The sequence below is a fragment of the Amphibalanus amphitrite genome, unplaced genomic scaffold (assembly GCF_019059575.1).
Source record: "Amphibalanus amphitrite isolate SeventyFive unplaced genomic scaffold, NRLGWU_Aamphi_draft 000103F_arrow, whole genome shotgun sequence".
Lineage (NCBI taxonomy): Eukaryota > Metazoa > Arthropoda > Thecostraca > Balanomorpha > Balanidae > Amphibalanus > Amphibalanus amphitrite.
Window position 1 is genome coordinate 212,625 of NW_024881598.1, and position 19,744 is coordinate 232,368.

At 47.1% G+C, this 19,744-nt stretch overlaps 2 protein-coding genes across 2 annotated transcripts in view; both read left to right on the forward strand.

Moving 5' to 3' along the window:
* LOC122380648 (myotonin-protein kinase-like) overlaps window positions 1-171 on the forward strand; it is a 34,632-nt gene extending 34,461 nt beyond the window's left edge. The window contains exon 11 of the mRNA XM_043363995.1: window positions 85-171. Within this exon, the coding sequence (XP_043219930.1) occupies window positions 85-171 (87 nt within the window). The remainder of the gene's footprint in view (window positions 1-84) is intronic.
* An 11,834-nt stretch (window positions 172-12,005) lies between these two features.
* LOC122380649 overlaps window positions 12,006-19,744 on the forward strand; it is a 31,470-nt gene continuing 23,731 nt past the window's right edge. Inside the window, exons 1-2 of the mRNA XM_043363997.1 lie at window positions 12,006-12,291; window positions 13,772-13,873. Of these exons, the coding sequence (XP_043219932.1) occupies window positions 13,846-13,873 (28 nt within the window). The 5' untranslated portion in view covers window positions 12,006-12,291; window positions 13,772-13,845. The remainder of the gene's footprint in view (window positions 12,292-13,771; window positions 13,874-19,744) is intronic.

A 19,744-nucleotide genomic window follows, 5' to 3' on the forward strand; every position in this document is an offset into this window, starting at 1 on the left:
GCCGACACCTCGCCGCACCTGCCGCCGAAGAAGAGGCGCCGTTTCCGCGCGCCGGAGCCGTCCGGGGCGCGGTGGCCGTCCCAGCTGGGCGGCGACGGGCCGCGCGTGGTGGTGGAGGCCGCCGGCCAGCCGCTGCCGGTCTACTCGCTGCGCAGCGCCGGCCGCCGGTGAGCGCTGGCGGCGGCGGCGGTGGCGGCCCCTCTGGCCGACGCGCCCTCTACAGTACAAAGGCTGCCGGCTGGCGGCGCTCAGCGCAGCTGCTCGGTGCGTTCTGTATGCGTGTGTGTAATTTGTGTTACGCGAGGTACGTGCAATGTTTAGCCTGCAGCGCCGTGTCCGTACAAAGAGGTGCTGGCGGAACCCCCATGGTCGCCTTGGTCCGCCCCACGGCGCCGGCTGTGTGACGCAGCCCATGTTAGCCCATGTGATGACGAAATGCTTAACAGACTGAGGTCTTTCACACGTAATCATGGTACCCGAGCTTTCCCGAATGACGTAGTCGAGAGAAGGAAGCGTGATCTTATCTTATCTAGCCAATTAGTCAACGGCCCCAGTCGTAGACCAGTCATGCAGTGGAATCAGCCGACCGGTGTCTTTTACCGAGCCAAATCTCCATGTGAAACCAAAGCCAGAGCTCAGCCGAGCGATATGTGTTGCTCACAGAGGCAGTCGCGCGTCTGCCAGTGGTGTTCCGAGCCGCTCGGTCCGCTCGGCCGGCCTCTGAGGACGGCACCGAGCTCGCGGAGCGCGCACTATGAACGGTGCTGCGGACGGATGGAGCCGCGCGGTTTTTAATGTGATGCGGGTGAGTGTAATACCGAATGTTTCTATGTCTATACCACGGGTCCGAGTCCGAGTCACTGTCACAGGGTGTGTCTGAGCCATTTTCACGAGATCGGGCTGTGCCTGAGTGCTGGTCACCGGTGTGTGTGTGGGGGGGGGGGGGGGGGTGGCCGCGCAGTCGGCGCTGTGGGACACCCGCCTGGGTACGGGTGCACCCGTCTGCTGGCCAGACTACGGACCTGGAAGGCGCTGCCATCATCGCGCGAGCATGGGTCATCTCTTGTACCACATTGTTGTATATATTTTCAATGAAAATATACAAAACTGACAACGAACTCTTTGGAAGAGGGAGAGAAGAATAAAGAAAAAGAGGAGAGAGGGGTGAGAGAAGAGAGAGGGAGGGAGACCAGAGGGCGAAGAGCCTGGTTGGAGAGGAATGAGAGAGGGCAGAGCTGAGCGTCAGGCGTAGCGTGACAATTGAAAACGAACGTCTAGAGCCCCGCGCAGCCTGCTAAGATTGATCTCACAGTAATTGTAGGGGAATGTCGGTAAGACGGACCGACAAGGTGGGGCAGGAAGGACCACCAGTCTCTCCAGCTGAACCGCTGCTATTGTCTGCTGCTTTATGCACTAACTACTTTTGTTTTCCTTCGCTCTAATGGTCCCCTGGGGTTCATGGGGCCCAAAGAAAAAAAATCAGAGGGGACAGGACAGGTGTGCTGACACTGACCTGGCTGGCTTCTCCCGGGAGGCATGTGAGCAACTTGTTCCAACTTCCACTGTTTGAGGTTTTCTGACGTTAGAAAGCCGTACCACGGAGAATGCCTGGTCAACAATGCCTTCATTCTTAATTTTATCAGCTAGCCGCAATATTATGCTCCTTGAAGGAGCCTTGGTCGACAAAGTGGCGGTTAAAGTTACGATGAGTTACAGCAACGGACTGGGACGCGAAGAAAAATTCAATGGTTTTGGTTTCATACTTCCGCCATCCTGTCGTAAAGCATGATGACTATAAGTGAATCAAATGGCATAGGTGAAAATAAAAATTCACGCGCTTTAATCCCCGCCAGGCCAGGGCCTTTTTCATAACGCGGGCGGCCAGGGGGGAGGTTGGTACGACCCCCTGGCGATTGGCTCCTAAGGCCAGGGCTGCGGAGTCGATGTAATTTAGGGTGACTCCGACTCCGACTCCGACTCCGGCTTCAAAAATCGACTGCGACTCCGACTCCAACTCCGACTCCGACTCCGGACGGTTCTACCCGCGTCCCACTGGGGGGGGGGGGGCTATTCATAGCCCCCCTCCTTCCAAAGCGCTTGACGTATCGCCGCCAAACTTTCAGTACCTTCGGCTGCATCAATGTGAAACTTGTGTCAAAATATGAACTTCGTAGCTACCATAGGTCGGCTGGAAATGACGTCAGAGTAACGTCATATTCGGCCGATTTCGACGCAAAACATTGAACGACGACCACTGAACTCTTTTACCGGGGTTACTTGAGCGATCCGTTCCAAATACGCACTACGCTAATGCGCATCAGCTCCCCACAAACGTATCTACGGCACCGGTTACATGAGACTAATTCGTTTTATCTACGTCAAACGGATCTTGTTTGGCTCACCCGGGCTGACTCCTCGACGGCCGGTAATTCGCATCACAAACGGAATAGGATTAGCGTACAGTCATGGCGCAGTTGCGGCATTTACCGGGACGACCGAACTAAATTTTAATTATTGAACGATATAACATCATTTGATATGCTCAAAAACATTAAAAGTAAACATGAAATCAAAAATTGAAAACAAAGTTTTCGTGTTTTAAATCACTGAGCACTGATTAGCCATGCAGCGACAGCAGGATGGTCAGAATAAATTTATCCATCAAAATATTTCATTCATTTTATTTTTGCTATTTACCAAATTCACCTTCAAAGACTAAACCAAAATATCAACATTTTTTTTGCTATTTTCTACAAAGCATTCAATAAAAAATGCTTATTATTTTGCATTTTGACGCTTCCATTCAGCAAAGAATAGTTCTTGTGAAATACGTCCAGTTCCGGTCTGAGTCGTGCACCTCGGCTACATGAGCGATCCGTTCCAAATACGTAGTACGTACTACGCTAATTCGCATCAGCTCCCCTAGAACTTATTCACGGCACCGACTACATGAGCAAATTCGTTTTAGTGACGTCAAACGGATCTAGTTTGGCTCTCGGCCCGATGCGCATTACAAACGGAATAGCATACAAATGTGGCGCATTTCCGTAGCAATAGAGGTGACTGAATTGATAATTTAATATGTTATGTCTTTTTTTGCATTTCATCTGCTCATAACATTCTAAGTTAACTATAGAAAAAAGTTGAAAATAAAGTTGTATTGTTTTGACTTATTGCTCACTTGCCTCTCTCGATTCGTCTGTAGTGCTGTCAGAAAAATGTTTCCACTGAAAGTTCTTAGGTATTTTCTTTTTTTGTTTTCATCATATTTGTTTTGAAAACTTGACAAAATACCTAAATATTTTTTAACTTTTCATTTCAAAAGCAACAAATGACAAAATACCTTGTATTTTTCATTTTAGGGCTTCTTTTTGGGAAGTAATAGTTCCTGTAATACGTATCTTGGTCCTATTCGCTCCTAAGCCTGCTTTCTCAGCGGATTTTGTTCGGACCGCCGATTCGTATTAGCAAGTGGATACATGAGTCGGTAGTACGTTCCTGATTCGCATTAGCGGTGAATCCGATCGTGATACGTATTTGCTTTGCTCATGTAACCGCGGTTCGGATCGCCGATTCGTACTAGCAGGTGGCTACATGAGTCGGTAATGCGTTCCTAATTCGCATTAGCGGCTAAATACGTATTTACTGTGCTCATGTAACCCCGATATATAATGTGGAAGGCGCATCGGCCGCCAGATGGTGTCCAACGGTGCCGCCATGTTGCGCAGACCAGGAAGCGGCCGCCGCCTGTGTTGGAGAATAGGGAATTCGGGACCTCGATTTACGTTTGCGGTCGCTGCATCCGTTACGTTCAAGCTATGTGGACACGGAACCCGGCATCTTACGCAGAATTGAGTGGAGAACAAGATGAAATACTAAAAAATCCTCAGATACAAGGAACTAATACGTTAAACCCTTATAAGTCAATGGGGAAATATGAAAATTGCTATTTTGGCGCCGAGAATGATCTGAAACTATCTCAAGCATATAGAATCATGATTTCATGCACTCCTTGCAAGGTTCTATGCTTCATATTTGCATTGTTGCCCTTGCGTGACGTCATTTGTGACGTCACAAAGGTCACAATTTTCCTTCAATAACTCCCGATCAAATTGAGCTAGCGAGTCGGGAAAGCCACCAATGGACTCAGGAAGACCTGCCGAATCGAATGATATGCGACATGACCTCTTTCGACCAACTTCGTGACCTGGGGTGCTGACCTGACCTTGACCTGAGGTCAACACCCTAAGTTGACCTGACCCGAACAAAAAGTATATCACTCGATGCGCCCGAGCTAGCTGAACACGATGATGCAAAAATCGCGGCTCTACGGCCATTTTTGGCGAAGTTATTTACCAAAAACCGAACCCGTGCCTTAGATCACTTGACCTGACCTCAGAGGTCACCGGTTGACCTGAGACCTTTAAAGCGGGTTCCTACCAGTCACTCTGCATTATACTTTGCCGCATACGACCACTTTACCGCTTAATTCTAGTTTAATTAGCGGTGCATTAGCGAGGTGGGTTCAATCAACCCCCTCGGCCGGGGCAAATGTAGGTCCGGCGAGTAAATTTAAGGAATTCTGAAGATACGATCGTGTTCCCCACTCAATTCTGCGTAAGATGCCGGGCTCCGTATTTACGTAACTTGATCGTTACGGATACGGCGGCCGCAAACGTAAATCGAGGTCCCGAATTCCCTATTCCTCAACACAGGCGGCAGCCGGTTCCTGGTCTGCGCAATATGGCCGCCACCGTTAGACACTACGGCCAATAGGGTTGAAGCGGCAGTGCTCCCCTGTGACCACGACAATCGCTCCCAAGAGCTCAGCTTTTGGGCTAGATCCAATTTCTTTGCATGAGAGGACTCAGGATAGACTGTGCTATCAAACTGCTATCTCGGATTCTCAAAATTTTGAAAATTTTGAAAATAACATATCATAGAATTCAAAATTTATGTTTTTATATTTTTTTTCAAAAAAAAACTTTTTGACTTTTCGAAAAACCTGGAATATAGGTATGTGCTAGAATACATGCTTATGACTTACTGTAGCAAGTTGTAGCTAAATATCTTCAAAAATGGCCAAGTTATAAGCATTACCTATTGCACAAAATTCACAATTATAAATTTTTCAAATCAATTTTTCAGTGCGTATTTGACATCATACACCAATATAGTTAGCACCATCGTGTTCCTGAGCTCAAACTGCATCCATTAGACACCCTTTTTTGCTGAAAAATTTTAACTTCAAAATTTGACCTTTTTACCTAAAAGTGACCTGACCTAAGCTAAATTCAACTCCAAATGACCTCAAATGACACAAACGACATTAAATTCGAAATCTATGGCCTAAATGGACCATAAAACATGTGTCACGTGACCGATGAATGATATAATATTTCCGTGACCTGTGATTACCTGACCCTGACCTGAAAATCAAAGTACAAGTTTGGTACCCTCAGGGTGTCTAAAGCATCTGTTCACAAGTGTGTAAACCAAAAATGAGCCTGATCTTACTTCTAATACGGCGGCCAGAGCCCAAAATATGAACAAGCCAAAATGCTAATAATTTTTACTTTGACCTGACCTGCGATGTCATCGTTGACCTCGAGGTCAATGAAATTAGGTTTCGTTCGACAGTTTTTCCTTGGCTATCAGATGCCGTTTGAATTTTGACGATCGGCCCAGTAATTTCGGAGTTAGGAGGGGGGCTATGAAGAGCCCCCCCCCCCCAGTAGGGCGTGTTATACGCAGACCCCAGTGGGGCGCGGGTTAATGGAGCCAAAACAACAAGAAAAAACGTTGAAATTGAGCATATCTTTACAATTGAAAATTTTCTTAAAATTTGTCGTGACATCTAGATGACCTCAGGTCACCCAGACTTGAAAAACCTGGATTTGGGTCCTATTACGGAGCGAGCGAAGCGAGCGGAGTCTTACGTAGAATAACGGATATTTCTGAGTAGGGGAGAGTGGGGCTATGCGTTACACTTGTTGGTTTTCTGCACTTAGCGGCCAACCTCTTCAATGAACGCGTGCCAAATTTGGTCACATGCTAGCTGAGTCAATTTTGAAAGCACATGCAAACTTTCACTTCTTTACGACACTTTACTTTTATGTGAAACCAGTGAAAGGCATAAAACCAAAGCAAGATTTTTGGGGTAAGTTGAAAAAATGTGGGGCAAGTTGATACACAATGTGGGGTAACATGTTACACTTCTTTTTCGTAGTTTCTTCATCATTTTAACGATCATTGACCGTCCTATCGGAATAGATCGTAAACCTTCATTATGGGTAACACTAAACATGTTTTCCTTCTTATTGGAAGGCAGGGGCAATAAAGCATAAAGTATTATTGAACCCCATAGGCATGAAAACGTTTATCAAAATTAAATATGGCTAAATTTCTTATTTGCCTTTACTGCGACACCGAGGGCACAATGCATTGCCATACTGACAGGACTTTGATTTTCTGCACGAAATTTATGCATTGCATAAATTTCGAAATGTTTGAACATGCATTCAACAATCTTACACGAATAACCTTGACAAAAATCGATCCAAAGTGTTGACTAGCAAAAACTACTTTTGCTGTCACAACTTACCCCACTGTGCCTACAGGGCGACTTGGCGTTCCACCAGGTCTGAGCCTGCAGTGACATGTAAAACGTTCGCAACCTGCTATCGTAAATATTGGCGCGATATCAAGAGCATTTTTAAATGTATTAGCTTTGTAACAACTTGCCCCTGTAACAAATAGCCCCACTCTCCCTTAATGAGCGGCCGGCCGGCCGGCCGTGGTCACGATTCTGCGACGCTTATATCTCAGCAACCACTTGACCGATTTACATGCGGTAATTTTTGTAGGGTAGCTTCATTCCTTCTACCAAGTAATGGACTATTCCCGATGCATGTGGGTGACCCCTTATGCACGTGCCACGTGCAAAACAAAGAGGTGTAACTTTTGTAATAGTTGCAATATCTCGGTAACTACTGGGCCGATTGCGCTGAAAGTTGGCATGTACATAGGTAGGCACCCACTAGGCAATGCATACCTATGTGCCAGAGTTGGGGTGCTGCTGCACGTGCGCACGTGCAGGGGTCGATTCCAGATCTCGAGAACGGCTGGACCGATTGCGCTCAAACTTGGTACACGGTTACGGAGCAGTTAGTAGGGTGCCGTGCATACCTAAGTCAGTTGGGACCCATTTTGAACGTGCGCACGTGCAGGGTGCCGCTTCCAGATCTTGAGAACTGCTGGGCTGATTGTGCTCAAACTTGGCACATCGCTAGAGACCGGTTAGTAGGGTGCCGTGCACAACTCAGTTGGAGGTACCCCCTCGCAATTTCGCACGTGCAAGGCCCCCCATCTCGCTCGCTCCGTTAGTCGCCCCAAAAGGCGTTACACTGGTGTCTAGATTTCGTGCAGTTAAAATCCAAACCTGCACGCATCACAAGAGGAAGGAATCGGCATTAGGAAGAATATAAACAATATGAGGTTCGAGAGCAGTGTAGCAAGATGTGCGACTTCATTCTTCAAGGCTTAGCTGGTCCGTCTTACCCCACCACCTTCCCCTACTTTAACCCTCGCCCGCACATGCCATTTTCCCATCCTAGAACGCACATGGGGGGGGGGTGGTTGCCACCCCCCCCGCGCCGTTTCGTTCCTGTTGGAGATAGAGCTTAGCGGTAAAGACCAAAAAGATTCTTTGGGAAGAGACAAATCCAATGATACCCAGTTTTACCTTCTCAGGTCAGTCATTGACCTTCCAGGTCAGGTCAAACTAAAAAATGTTGCTGTTTTAGGTCACCGTTGGATATCAAGCGCGCTGCTTGTCATATACCGATGACGATGCCGTTTTCTGGTGCCAAGCCAGCTAGAACCTCTTTGTCACACTACCCGACCAGGTTTTTGCTGCTGAGGTCATCTCAGGTCAAGTTAGGTCAAGGTCAATAATATGTGTTTGTATGTATGTGTGTGTCTGTGTGTATACTGATGTGTGCACCGATTGTTTATGTGTCCATATTACATGAAATCATGATCTGAGAAGCTTTTACCAAAAATGTAGTCAAAAAATGTCAAAAAAAGTAAATTCAGCTTGCCTAAAACGCAATTATCTTAGATGACCTAGGTTGACCTTGACCCTGACCTTGACCTCTGTACATCGTTGAACAACATGTTTCATGATAGGTGGGAGGTAGGATTGGCATAAAAGGCCGAAATCAAGGTGTTAAAAGCTCACAAGGCCCATAGCCAACGCAAGATGTTGAGAATTGGCCATTTGGGTCATGACATGACCTGAAAAACAAGGTCATATCTCCGAAACCAAAAACCACAGAAACTTGAAATTTTCAGTGGACATCAAGAAAGGATAGAGGAGCAGCTATACGAAAAATCAGCCTTCTAGCTCTAAAAATGTTGAGTGCAGAGCAGAAAGACTACCTGGGGGGGGTGGCAACCACCCCCCCCCCCCCATGTGCGGGCGAGGGTTAAGCCCTTGAAATTAAACGGTGACATTTCTGAACGAAAAGCGTAGAGTGGGGTAATTTGAACAAATTTTTACGTCTTCTCCGTCCCACCGAATTGCAGCTCAAGCATGGATGAAGAAAAATGTTTCAGTAGCGCTTTCACCATGCAGGCCTCATTTTTGGACGAGCCGAGCATACCTTGAATAGCATAGCATCACTTCTCCACCAAGTCACGGTGTGTACAAGCTGCCCCACCGTGGGATAATTTGAACATACTGCCTTTGCGTGCCATAAAAACGATAATCTCGCCAGCACCGATATTGTTTGAGCCATAAACAAATAGGCAGAACCTCAACATACCTTCATTTAAAAACTCAACACAACAGCAAACACATAACAGTTGCAGGGTATCAATATCTGCACGCTGCACACCGGTCAGTTGACAAAAGTTCCCTTTTTTCAATTAACAGAATGTCTATCATTTCCGTTCGATAAAAACTCTCCCAACCTTACTTCATCTGTTATAGTGATGCCAATCGGAACCTTGGCATTCGGAAATCTGATTTTTTCCAATGTCCAATTCGGAATGCGTTGGACAAAGGTAGCAGGCTGGACAACGCGGGACGATGGCCTGCGATAGTTCAGCATTTTTCTAAAGAAATCGTGTATAGCATTAATGATGGGTGTAACTTTGGAAACGATATTGGGGGTGCAAACTAGCGAGGGCGCCTCCGAGTGGCGGGCCTCCAGCTCGCAGGGGCCTCCTAAGGAGCATTTACAATGTACATATGCACATTACAATGCTCAACGACTTTGACAAGAAAGATTGACAATGCTCAACGAGTAGGGTAGATTTTCCAAACTTTTACCCTCGCCCTTTTATAGGGGGAGGGGAGGTGTCGGAATGACCTTAATCCATTTTTCGCGAATAACTTGCGCAAAAAGCGGCTGATCGCGACGAAACTTTTAGGATCCTCGAGTTACTAAATTTTACACACATCCTTTACAATTCAAGATCCTTTAAATGACCCTGACCTAAAGGACCTTTGACCTGTGACCTATTTCTCGAGACCATGTTTGGCCGGAATCGCAATTCGTCGTATTTCAGCTCACATTCGCGGGGATCCAGTCTGTTTGTGATTGTAAACGTTCAAACATCTACTCGTAAAATGATTTGGTCCCATTCATTAATGGTCATCTACCATTCAAGATCATTGACCTTTGATGAACTTGGCTGAATTTTTCGGGCTTTACACACTAACAGTGTAGTTTTTGGAGCTGACTTCGAATATTGCACCCATTTGAACATTTACGAACAGGCGTCGCCACGCTCCGCTTAGAGCGACCACTGGCGGCGACAGAGGCAGCAGCGGCGGCGACACAGGGACCTTTTTTGCTCCGCCAGCCTAAAGCCAGTCTGGAGCCGGGGGTCATTACATCTGGCAATTTTGGCCAGGAACAAAGTTTTACTTTAAGCCGGTTTATGTGAACCCGGAAGAAATAGCAACGTGGGAGCCTATCCTTAGCGTGTGTGAGCAAATCTAATGGGGTAACTTACTTTTGCCGAAGTGCCAAAAAAAAGCCGGAACAAAAAACACAGATGAAGAAACGGTAACATTTATTTACATCACAAATTCATACACTTGTGTAAGGTGTCAGTGTAGGGGAGAGTGGGGTAATTTGGCCGGTGGTGTAAATTGGCCGCCCCCACCTGTACGAAAGCTGATAAAAGTGAATGAAATAACTTTAGTCTCTATTCGTTTGTCATCGGCAGAACTAACTCGAGAACAAATGTCAAAACTTTCCCCCTCTTAGTTTTATTCAAAATTAATAAAACGTGAATTTCGTTAGAAAAATGGTAACTTTTACTTCCGTTTAAAAATTTGTATAACATGTAGTATTTGGGCTGTAAGCGAATTCCAACTTTATAGCGCCATTCTTGAGGGTGTTCAGCGGTTCCAAGAGCAATTTCATCTGTACAGTTCTGTACAGCCATGACGAATTTATAGACAAAAATTTTCAGAATGGTAATGTGGGGTTATTTGGCCGGGACTAGCGGGGCAACTTGGCCGGTGCGCTCAGAGTCACTATGCTGGGACGGCCGAGTTGTCACGGTCAATTATACCATAAAGGACATAACTCATGACCAACTTTGACTACCTTGATGCCATATTTCCTATTGGACAGCTGTAAGGGCATGTGACGTCATCAACGGTTACCTAACGTTTTTTTTTTGCTAATAAATACTTACAGAAAAAAAGATACAGCCGCGCAAAAGGTCTCATTGTGTTCAGCTCGTCAAGGCACAACGAATGATATACATGATGACCTTGAACTCACGTAACCTTGAGGTCAAGCGACCTGAGGTAACGTGACCTGAAGCCAACCTTTGACCTTGACCTGTCGAGGTCAACACATAACTACATGTTTCGATGCGGAATGACGAGAGAATTACGATGGTACTTTTAGTTTTGGCCTAGCTTAATTACTTCAAAAGTTATTCGTAAAAAACTGTCATCGCATCTAGAGCCGCTATTTTGACTATTTTCGACCCCTGTGACGACTGAATCAACCTCCAAAATGCTTCAAATGCGTCGTAGGACACGCGTCATTGCTGAATGTGAAGCTGACTCGCCGATAACAAAAATCATGGCCTCAAACTAACACCGGCCAAATTGCCCCACACCCCCGGCCAAATAACCTGCTAGTGGGGCAATTTGGCCGCTTTGCAGACCTTTGTAATACGTCACAATTTCAATATAAGTAGCTACCCTATCATTTCAAGTTTACTGTCCAGGGAAGTAAAATGTATGCCACACCTGTCAGCGTTGAGAAAATGCAGAAATGTATTGTCGATTTTTAGTTACATCGTTTTATAAAAATGCGGCCAAATTACCCCACTCTCCCCTACTGGTGTGGGGCGTATTTGTCAGGGAAAAAGTACTAAATAACAAAAAACCTGACGCCTATTGCAGAGGGTAAAACCCCGCTCTGAAGCCAAAGAGCGCGGGGAAAAAGACCCCTACAGTTGTTTAATCTAATGTGTAGGAGGCAGGGCATATTTTAATAAATTTTTACTGCGTCCCAAAGTTGAGCAGAGGGCACGTGCTACGACTAAGGGCACAGGGCAAGGAACAGAGTAGGGCACTGAGGAGGGCAGGAAGTAGGGCGCGGCAGGTTGCAGGGCATGGCACAGGACATTTTAGAGGGAAGGCCGGGTACAGGTCAGGGCAGACAGCAGGGCACAGGTCAGAGAACCGGACAGGGCAGGGACGCAGTGGGTCAAATTAGCAGGGGCTACGTCCCAAGGCGAGGGGGCTGCGTCCCAAAATGGGACGCAGTAAGTGCCTTAAAATATGCCCTGGTAGGAGGCAAAAGGGAAGGGATAATGACGGCCCCGTGCTGGGGAGGGGCGCCCGGCGACCAGTGCACTGCCAGGTGAGGCGCACTGCGCATGCGCCGCCGGACAGTCAGCGGCGGCTAGCTCTGGCGCGGTCGATATCGGCGTACCTGTTCACTATTGACGCTGGCGGCAGTGGCGCGGCCGGCAGCACGGCGTGTGCAGGGGAAGAGAGCTGAGGAGGTGAGAGAGGTGAGAGCGCAACAACGGACCAGCAGACAGACCAGTGGCGGCCATAGGCAGACCAGTGCAGTGGCGGCGGCAGACGAACCAGTGGCCTACTTGTAGACTGGACTGAGGCTCAGTCCAGGGCCCAGGCCGGGCTGGACTGAGACTAGGGAGTGTCGCCTGCCGAGCAGTGAGAGGAGTGTCCACTGCCGAGCTGTGTTGACCGAGGAGTGTCAGCTTCCGCTGCCGGAGAAGGTATGTGCGTCGTGGAGCTCTGTGCCCCGCTGTTGAATTGTTTGCCCCGTTGTGGAGCTCTGTGCCCCGCTGTGGAGCTGAGTACCCCGCTGTGGAGCTGTCTGCCCCGCTGTGGAGCTGTGTGCCCCGCTGTGGAGCAGTGCTCCATGGAACTTGCCCATAAACAGGGTGTTCATAAATGAATGAAATAAAGTAGACGGCTACCAAGGGCAATAATTTCCGGTCTGTGTCATTGAAAGACATAGGGCATTCTCAGATTTGTTTGTCAGTTGAGATGGTCGCATAGCGATCGCCGAGTATCTGCCCGTCTCGTGGAGGCGGTGCCGAAGTGGCAGCCTGCGGTCATCCAGTCGGCGGTCGGTGGGCGCCCAGAAGACAGGTAGGGACTGTACTTACGGAGGTCAGTGATGAGCGCTTCTGCTTAAAGCTGTTCGATCGTTGAACTTTTTTGACTGCAGACGCAAGACAAAAGCTCCGTTCTGCCGAAATCAGCAGTGTTGCTGTTGGCGGAATTCTTTATAGCCCGATGGCCTTGATAGCCCGTCTCACGGTGGCTACAAGCCATCGCTTCTTTAGATACGACTCGCCGTCAATCGAGCTTCAGACTCAGTGCACCGGGAATCTGTTTGTGTGGACTATAGCCACGCCATCACGTTCGCGTCGTTAGATCTCACCATGACCAGACACAATGTGGCATGGGGCTTATGGGCACCAGCAGATACTATTTTCCGTGTACTTTGATATATAATGACGAGATCTTGAAAGATTCCTGTCACTGTCCACTGTCAGCACTGTCAGCAGTCAGCTGGCCTGTCACTGTCACTGTCAGCTGGCCACTGTCACTGTCACTGTCAGCTGGCCACTGTCAGCAGCAAGAAAGCTCCAGGCCCACGCTGTCGTGTGAACTGCTGAGTCCGCGTGGCGTATCGAGCTTGTTAACTTGAGCGCCCTTCTAGGAGATAGTCGAGGTACAGAGTGATCGTGATAATATAATACTAACTGACAAGCAATTTGGAAAATTCCCCATGACTTTCATTTCCATGGAACGAAAGTTTATCCTCGCGTTCGATGTCTCTCGGACGACGAAGATTCTACGTCGTCCGGCCAATCCCGTCAAAGGTCAGCGGGGGCTCGGCTGCGGTTATGGAACGTGATTGGCCAGACGACGAAGAATCTTCGCAGTCCGAGAGACATCGAACTGCGGTCCGAGAGACATCGTATGTCTCTAGTAAGTGATAAGCGTTTACTTTATTTCACTCATTAATGAACACCCTGTTTAATCATGTAGATGCGGAGAGAAGCTAGATCATATGCTCTGCGATGATGGGCTGTCCAGGGATCTTTTCTCTGAAAACAAATGTGAATGGCGACGCGGGCCCGTTGTGGGAGCCACCTGTACCTGGCACCAATGCCGGCTCGGTTCTGAGCTCCATGCGGCAGAGGCCGACTGCTGACTGCTGGGGCCTGTCCTCACTTGCAGGTGCTGCTAGTGATGCTGTTTGTTCGCGAGGCCGCCATCCATGACTTCTAGAACCTCTCCATCGAATCAACAACATGTTCACCTACATCGGCAACAGCAATGGTAACAGCAATCACTCCACCTTCATAAAGCGCTTGCTGGCTGTGTTAGCTACCATCTAAGGTGTCTTCCCGGGCTGCACTTGTTTTTTTTCTGCTCATTCATTTAGTCACAGGGTCTACTGTTAGTCTTAACCCGCGCCCGGTAGGGGAGGGGGGCGAAACCAGGTGGGTGACGGCACGTGATCGCCTGAGGCGGTGGGGGGTAAAAATATTTTCGTCATTTAATGCTCAATGCATTCGCTGCGACTTTTTACAAGACCTTCTTCTCGTCGTTGTTCCTTGCTTTCAACCACTGGTCCCCGAGTGATGACTATCCTCACGCAATATAGGATGAATGGAGCTAGCAATTAAGCCCAAAAAACATATCGAAAATGTTACAAAACACTTCTTTTGAAGAAGATGAATTGAATGGTTTTGGAGCCTCACGAAACATGTTTCAGATATGACGCGTAAAGCAAACTGACGCATAAAGACTGTGCTCAAAAGTGTGAGCGGCAGCTCCGCAAGCACTTGTTGACAAATGAAAATCGTAGGTACTGCTCGGTCGCCATAGCAACAAGTAAGCGTCACAAATTTCGAACACTAGGTATCTGAGTGCGCCAAGTTCGACTACATCGAGGACGATGGGTGATGGTTGCCAGCTGATTAAATTAATGAAACGCGAATAAATTCAATTTTTCTTTGAGATTGCGAGTAAAATATGGTTGTTAATTTCAAATATCATTGAATTAGTTTTTGTATATAAAATAACTACAAACACCTCTGTGCAAGGAATAAATCAAGGCTTATGAAAATCGTGAGTAGGGTTGGGAAAAGCAGAAAAAGGATCACGTGACTGGCGTCCCAACCTTATCTGTAAGAATCTTGGCCGAAACGGCCCCCCCCCCCTGTCCTTTTCCGTCGATATCTCCTAAACGGCTGGAGATATCGCCACCAAACTTTCAGGACCCATCGGCCGTGCGCGGCTATGTGCGCACGTTAAACTTTGGACTCTAAAAATTCTGCCATAGAACTGGAATTGCGCGATCGGAGGGTAGAGTCAACGCAACAAGCTTCGCTTAGCGGTGGCCTTGTTCATGTGAATCCTTCCTACATTTTGGTACAGTAAGCTGAAAATGATAGAGTAACTTCTTATATTTAAACTGTGACGTATTACAAAGGTCTGCAAAGCTGCCAAATTATCCCGCTATATAGCAGTTTTTTTGCCCGGTGGTGTAGGGCAATTTGGCCGGTGTTAGTTTGAGGTCGGGATTTTACATATGCATGCACGCCTGTATGTTGCAGGCGAGTCAGCTTCAGCGTCAGCAATGACGTGTGTCCCATGCGTATGTACATTGGAGGTTGACTCGGTGTCGGACTTGTATTCGAACGACTTTCACTCAGGTCTTGTCAGTGATTTTAACATTGTTGTGAGCAGCTCACAATGCGATGTCTTGGCACACACTGCTCAATCATGCATTCGCATTAATTTGGCATAAAAATATGTTCGCAATGCAACCTATAATTGGAAAAAGCTTCATGTTTTAGTTGATGAATAGTCCAATAATTTTAGCTCTTTTTTGCAATAAATGCAATATTTCGACTCTGTTTCAAATCCTCACGTCTCGTGGCCTTCCCATGTCTGCAAACAAAGTCATCGGTATTTTTTTGTGAACTGCAGATGCGAATCTCAGTTTGTTTTGAGCAAATCCCTGGTTACTAACTAGTCTTGAATGGTGCAGTGTCCAGATCAGCCCCTTGAAGGTAAACTGTGCCGCGATGCAATCGCCGGCGCCTGTGAACCAAACCAGCACGGCACCACGTGCCTAGCAACTCGGCTGTCCCGCATAGTGACTCTGAGCACACCGGCCAAGTGCCCTGACAGCCGCCCCGGCAAAATTACCCCGCACTGCTATTCTGAAAAATGTTGTATGTAAAGTCGTGACGGTCATACGGAAACGGGTGAAATTGCTCTTTGAAACCGCTGATCACCCCAGGAATGGTGTCACCATATAAGAATTCGTTTACAGCCCAAATACTACATGTTATAGATTTTTCAAAGGAAAGTTAAAGGTGTCATTTTCCAATGAAAATCACGTTTCATTGATTTTGAATAAAATTACGAGGGGGAGAGTTTCGACATTTTTAACGGGCTATTTCTACCAATGACATCTATATTATAAATCCTAAAAAGTCCGCCGCCGTCGGGGTAACGCCCAAAAACGCTTATTGCGGCGCCGTCGATTGACGCAGGAGGGTGAAATTTTTACCACTCGTGGGTCACGTAATTGAACAGGTCGTATTAAATTTTGGGCACGATGCGGCCGGGGGTGCGCCCGTGGCGCGTGCTCACGTGGTGTGCCATAGGGTTTGCACTAGAATCGGCAACAGACTATTGCTCGCGAACGGTAAGGGCTACGGGGGTGAAATTTTCACGCCAAGTCGGTCGCGTGCACTCATTTGTCGTATTAAATTTTTGAGGGTGTGGGTTCAGCGGTGTGCACGTGATGGGGCCGCGACCGGCGCCGAGCAGAGGGCACGTGCTTTAGGCTCAGTTGTTCGCTTAAAAAACTGAGTGAAAAGCATTAGAGCCGGCAGGTCATTGACCTTTGACAACAAAGGCCGACACAAGGCACCGCTCGCCAAGGGGATTCGCCAGTAAATATTATTATTTTGTTTTTGCAATATCTCAGCCGTTTCTGGGCCGATTTAGCTGAAACTTGGACTGTCGGTGGTAGTGTAGGGTAGGGTAGGGTAGGGTAGGGTAGGGTAGGGTAGGGTAGGGTATGGGTATGGGTAGGGTAGGGTAGGTTAGGGTAGGGTATGGGTAGGGGTAGGGTAGGGTAGGGTAGGGGATTGTAGGGTAGGGTAGGGTAGTGTAGAGTAGGGTAGGGTAGGGTAGTGTAGGGGTAGAGTAGGGTAGGGTAGGGTAGGGTAGGTTAGGGGTAGGGTAGGGTAGTGTAGAGTTAAGGGTAGGGTAGGGTAGGGTAGGGTAGGGGTAGGGATAGGGTAGGATAGGGTAGGGTAGGATAGGGTAGGGCAGGGGTAGGGTAGTGTAGGGTAGGGTAGTGTAGGGGTAGGGTAGGGTAGGGTCGGGTAGGGTAGGGTAGGGGATTGTAGGGTAGGGTAGGGTAGGGGATTGTAGGGTAGGGTAGGGTAGGGTAGGGTAGAGTAGGGTAGGGTAGGGTAGGGTAGGGTAGTGTAGTGTAGGGGTAGGGTAGGGTAAGGTAGGGTAGGGGTAGGGGTAGGGGTTGGGGTAGGGTAGGGTATGGTATGGTAGGGTAGGGTAGGTTAGGGTAGTGTAGGGATAGGGGTAGGGTAGGGTAGGGTAGGGTAGGGTTGAATTAAGTAACATCCTAATCTTACAAAGGGCTCGAACAACTCGCATGCATCACCATCATACTTTACAGTTCAATTAAAAGCAGTTACCCAGTTCTTCACAAATAATACCAGCAAGTTTCTACACCCAAACTAATGCATCCGTTAATCATACATATCAAAACATACAGTTATCGCGTAAACCTGTACCTCTAGTATGAATAAAGACTAGTTGTTCACTTTTGTCAAATATCGTGCAGGTGGGGACGGCCACTTAACACCACCGCACAGTGGGGATTTTTCCGATCTAGCGCGTCTTAATTCCAAAAATCTTTTTTGGATTTTTGTTTATTTTTTGTGTCAGTGGGGCTAAGAAATGTCTGAATTTTTCATATATGGCATTGTTTTATCTGTATGTCCACAGCAAGACTAGGAAAAATGCGCCCAAAGTTTACACTCATGCTTGATTACTCAATGGGCTCAGTAAGGCCCGAAAATATAGCTCAATTTCATTGTCCTGTCCTGTTGGTTTTATTCTTGCGAAGTCTTAAAGTTGCATATCTTCTGAAAGGCACCTTTACTAGGAATGGAATGGCAAACAGAAAGTATGCCACAACTTTACTAAAGGTCACAAAAATGCCATTTACAAAAACCTTACAGACACCATATTGAAGGAATGGTATTATAAATAGATGTAGGAAATCAACAATGTTTTCCACACTTTTCCACTCCGAAACATATCCTATCGAATTCGCCACTTTCTCCTGCACAAGACAACGCCTAGTTTGGCTGCCGAAACTTGCCTGAACACGGAATATTCACATTAGAGTATCTGAATACCCCACTCGAGGAGCGCTAGGGCAAACAGCGCGATATAGGTATGTTCCGGACATAGGCGAATAATTTTACTTCGTGATTTATGTGATGCATATTTTCTGAGACACATTAATTAGGAATAGGATGACAAGCGTAAATTATACATACCGTAACCTTATTCACCCTCGCACTTGTGGGGAGGGGGAGGGGAAAGGGTCGGATAAAACCCCATGGTTTTCCGCAAATTATTCGCGCAAAAAGCGGCCGATCGCGTCAAAACTTTCGGTGCCCTCGAGATCATCAATTTTACATCTAACCTTAAAATTTCATGACTCTGACCCAACTGACCTTTGACCTGTGGCATATTTTTCCAGACCATGTTTGGCCGGAATCTCGATTCGGCGTATACCAGCTCACATTATCCGCGGTTTCCAGTCTTTTTGTGGTATCAAACGTTCAAATACGTGAAATGATGTTAATGCCATGCATCATGGTGGGTGTCAAGGTCACGTGAAGATAAAGTCGAGGTCATTGACCTTTGATGACCTTGGTTCACTTTTTCGAGTTTTACTTGCTTCTAGGGTAGTTTTTGGTGCTGATTTCGAATTTAGCAACCATTTGAATATTTACGAAGTAGTTGTGCTGCCTTCGTACCATGTTACGAAGCTGTCAGTAGTAGGTGACACCTACTATGAATGGCCGGCAGGACGCCTACTGGTTGATCTGACCTGACCTGACCCGACCTGGCCTAAATACATTAAGACATCGTCTGTGATCAAAACTAACATGAAATTCGTGATCAGCACCCCAAAATACCCCGTAACACCCTAACTTTACGAAGTTTGAAGAGGTCTTGATTTCCCAACTTTAGTTGGGTCATTAAACTGACTTGGAAAGTCAACTAATGACCTTGGACTTTGAAATTGGATATATTCGGCCTCATCTCGTCATAGGCAGCACGCTTGATTTTTCCGCGAAGCTCTAGCTTGATCAGGGGCCAAACGGCTGAGCCGGGGGTCCAATTGAACCCCCTATACTATGTTAATTATGCATATTTACAGGTAACATTCTCACCAGAACACACCAGCCAACATCTGTGCACAATCTGGCTACAATACTGACTATGGTTTGCCCTCTACGAATAAAGACGTGCTAGATCGGAAAAATCCCCACTGTGCCGGTCAAATTACCCCATCCTCCCCTGATGCCAAAAAGTTTGTTTCATATCGAATCAGTTGTAGAGTAGGCTATGACTTCAGCCGTAGCCTGGGCCCTGGGAGAGGGGACAAGGAGCAGCAGGAGCTCTCATGTAATTGGAACGAATTGTACCCGCTGTAGTGAGGTCCAAATAAAAGTATATAGCTGTTAACAATGTATGCTATATTTAATATGTTTTTGCTTTTATGTTTGAGGTATGTTTAATGTTTTAATGCTTGACCCTCGCCCGCACATGGGGGCTGCCCCCCCCCCCCCAGGTAGTTTTTTCTGCTCCGCACTAAACATTTTTAAAGATAGAGATTTTAAAGGTAAAGATTTTTAAAGGTAAAGCTCTGCTTGTATGTACATACACAAGCAGAGCACAATAAGCGGATGGGCGCTAACATGGCTTACATACCATATTTGTCGGCATCATGACTGAAACAGACTCTTTTGACAGCTAGGAAATCGTTTGCGAGAGCCTTTTCAAATTCTTAGAACGGCCACCTATCGCACCAGTCGCAGGTGGTCTGTAGGTACGGGCTGAGTCCATCAGAGATGC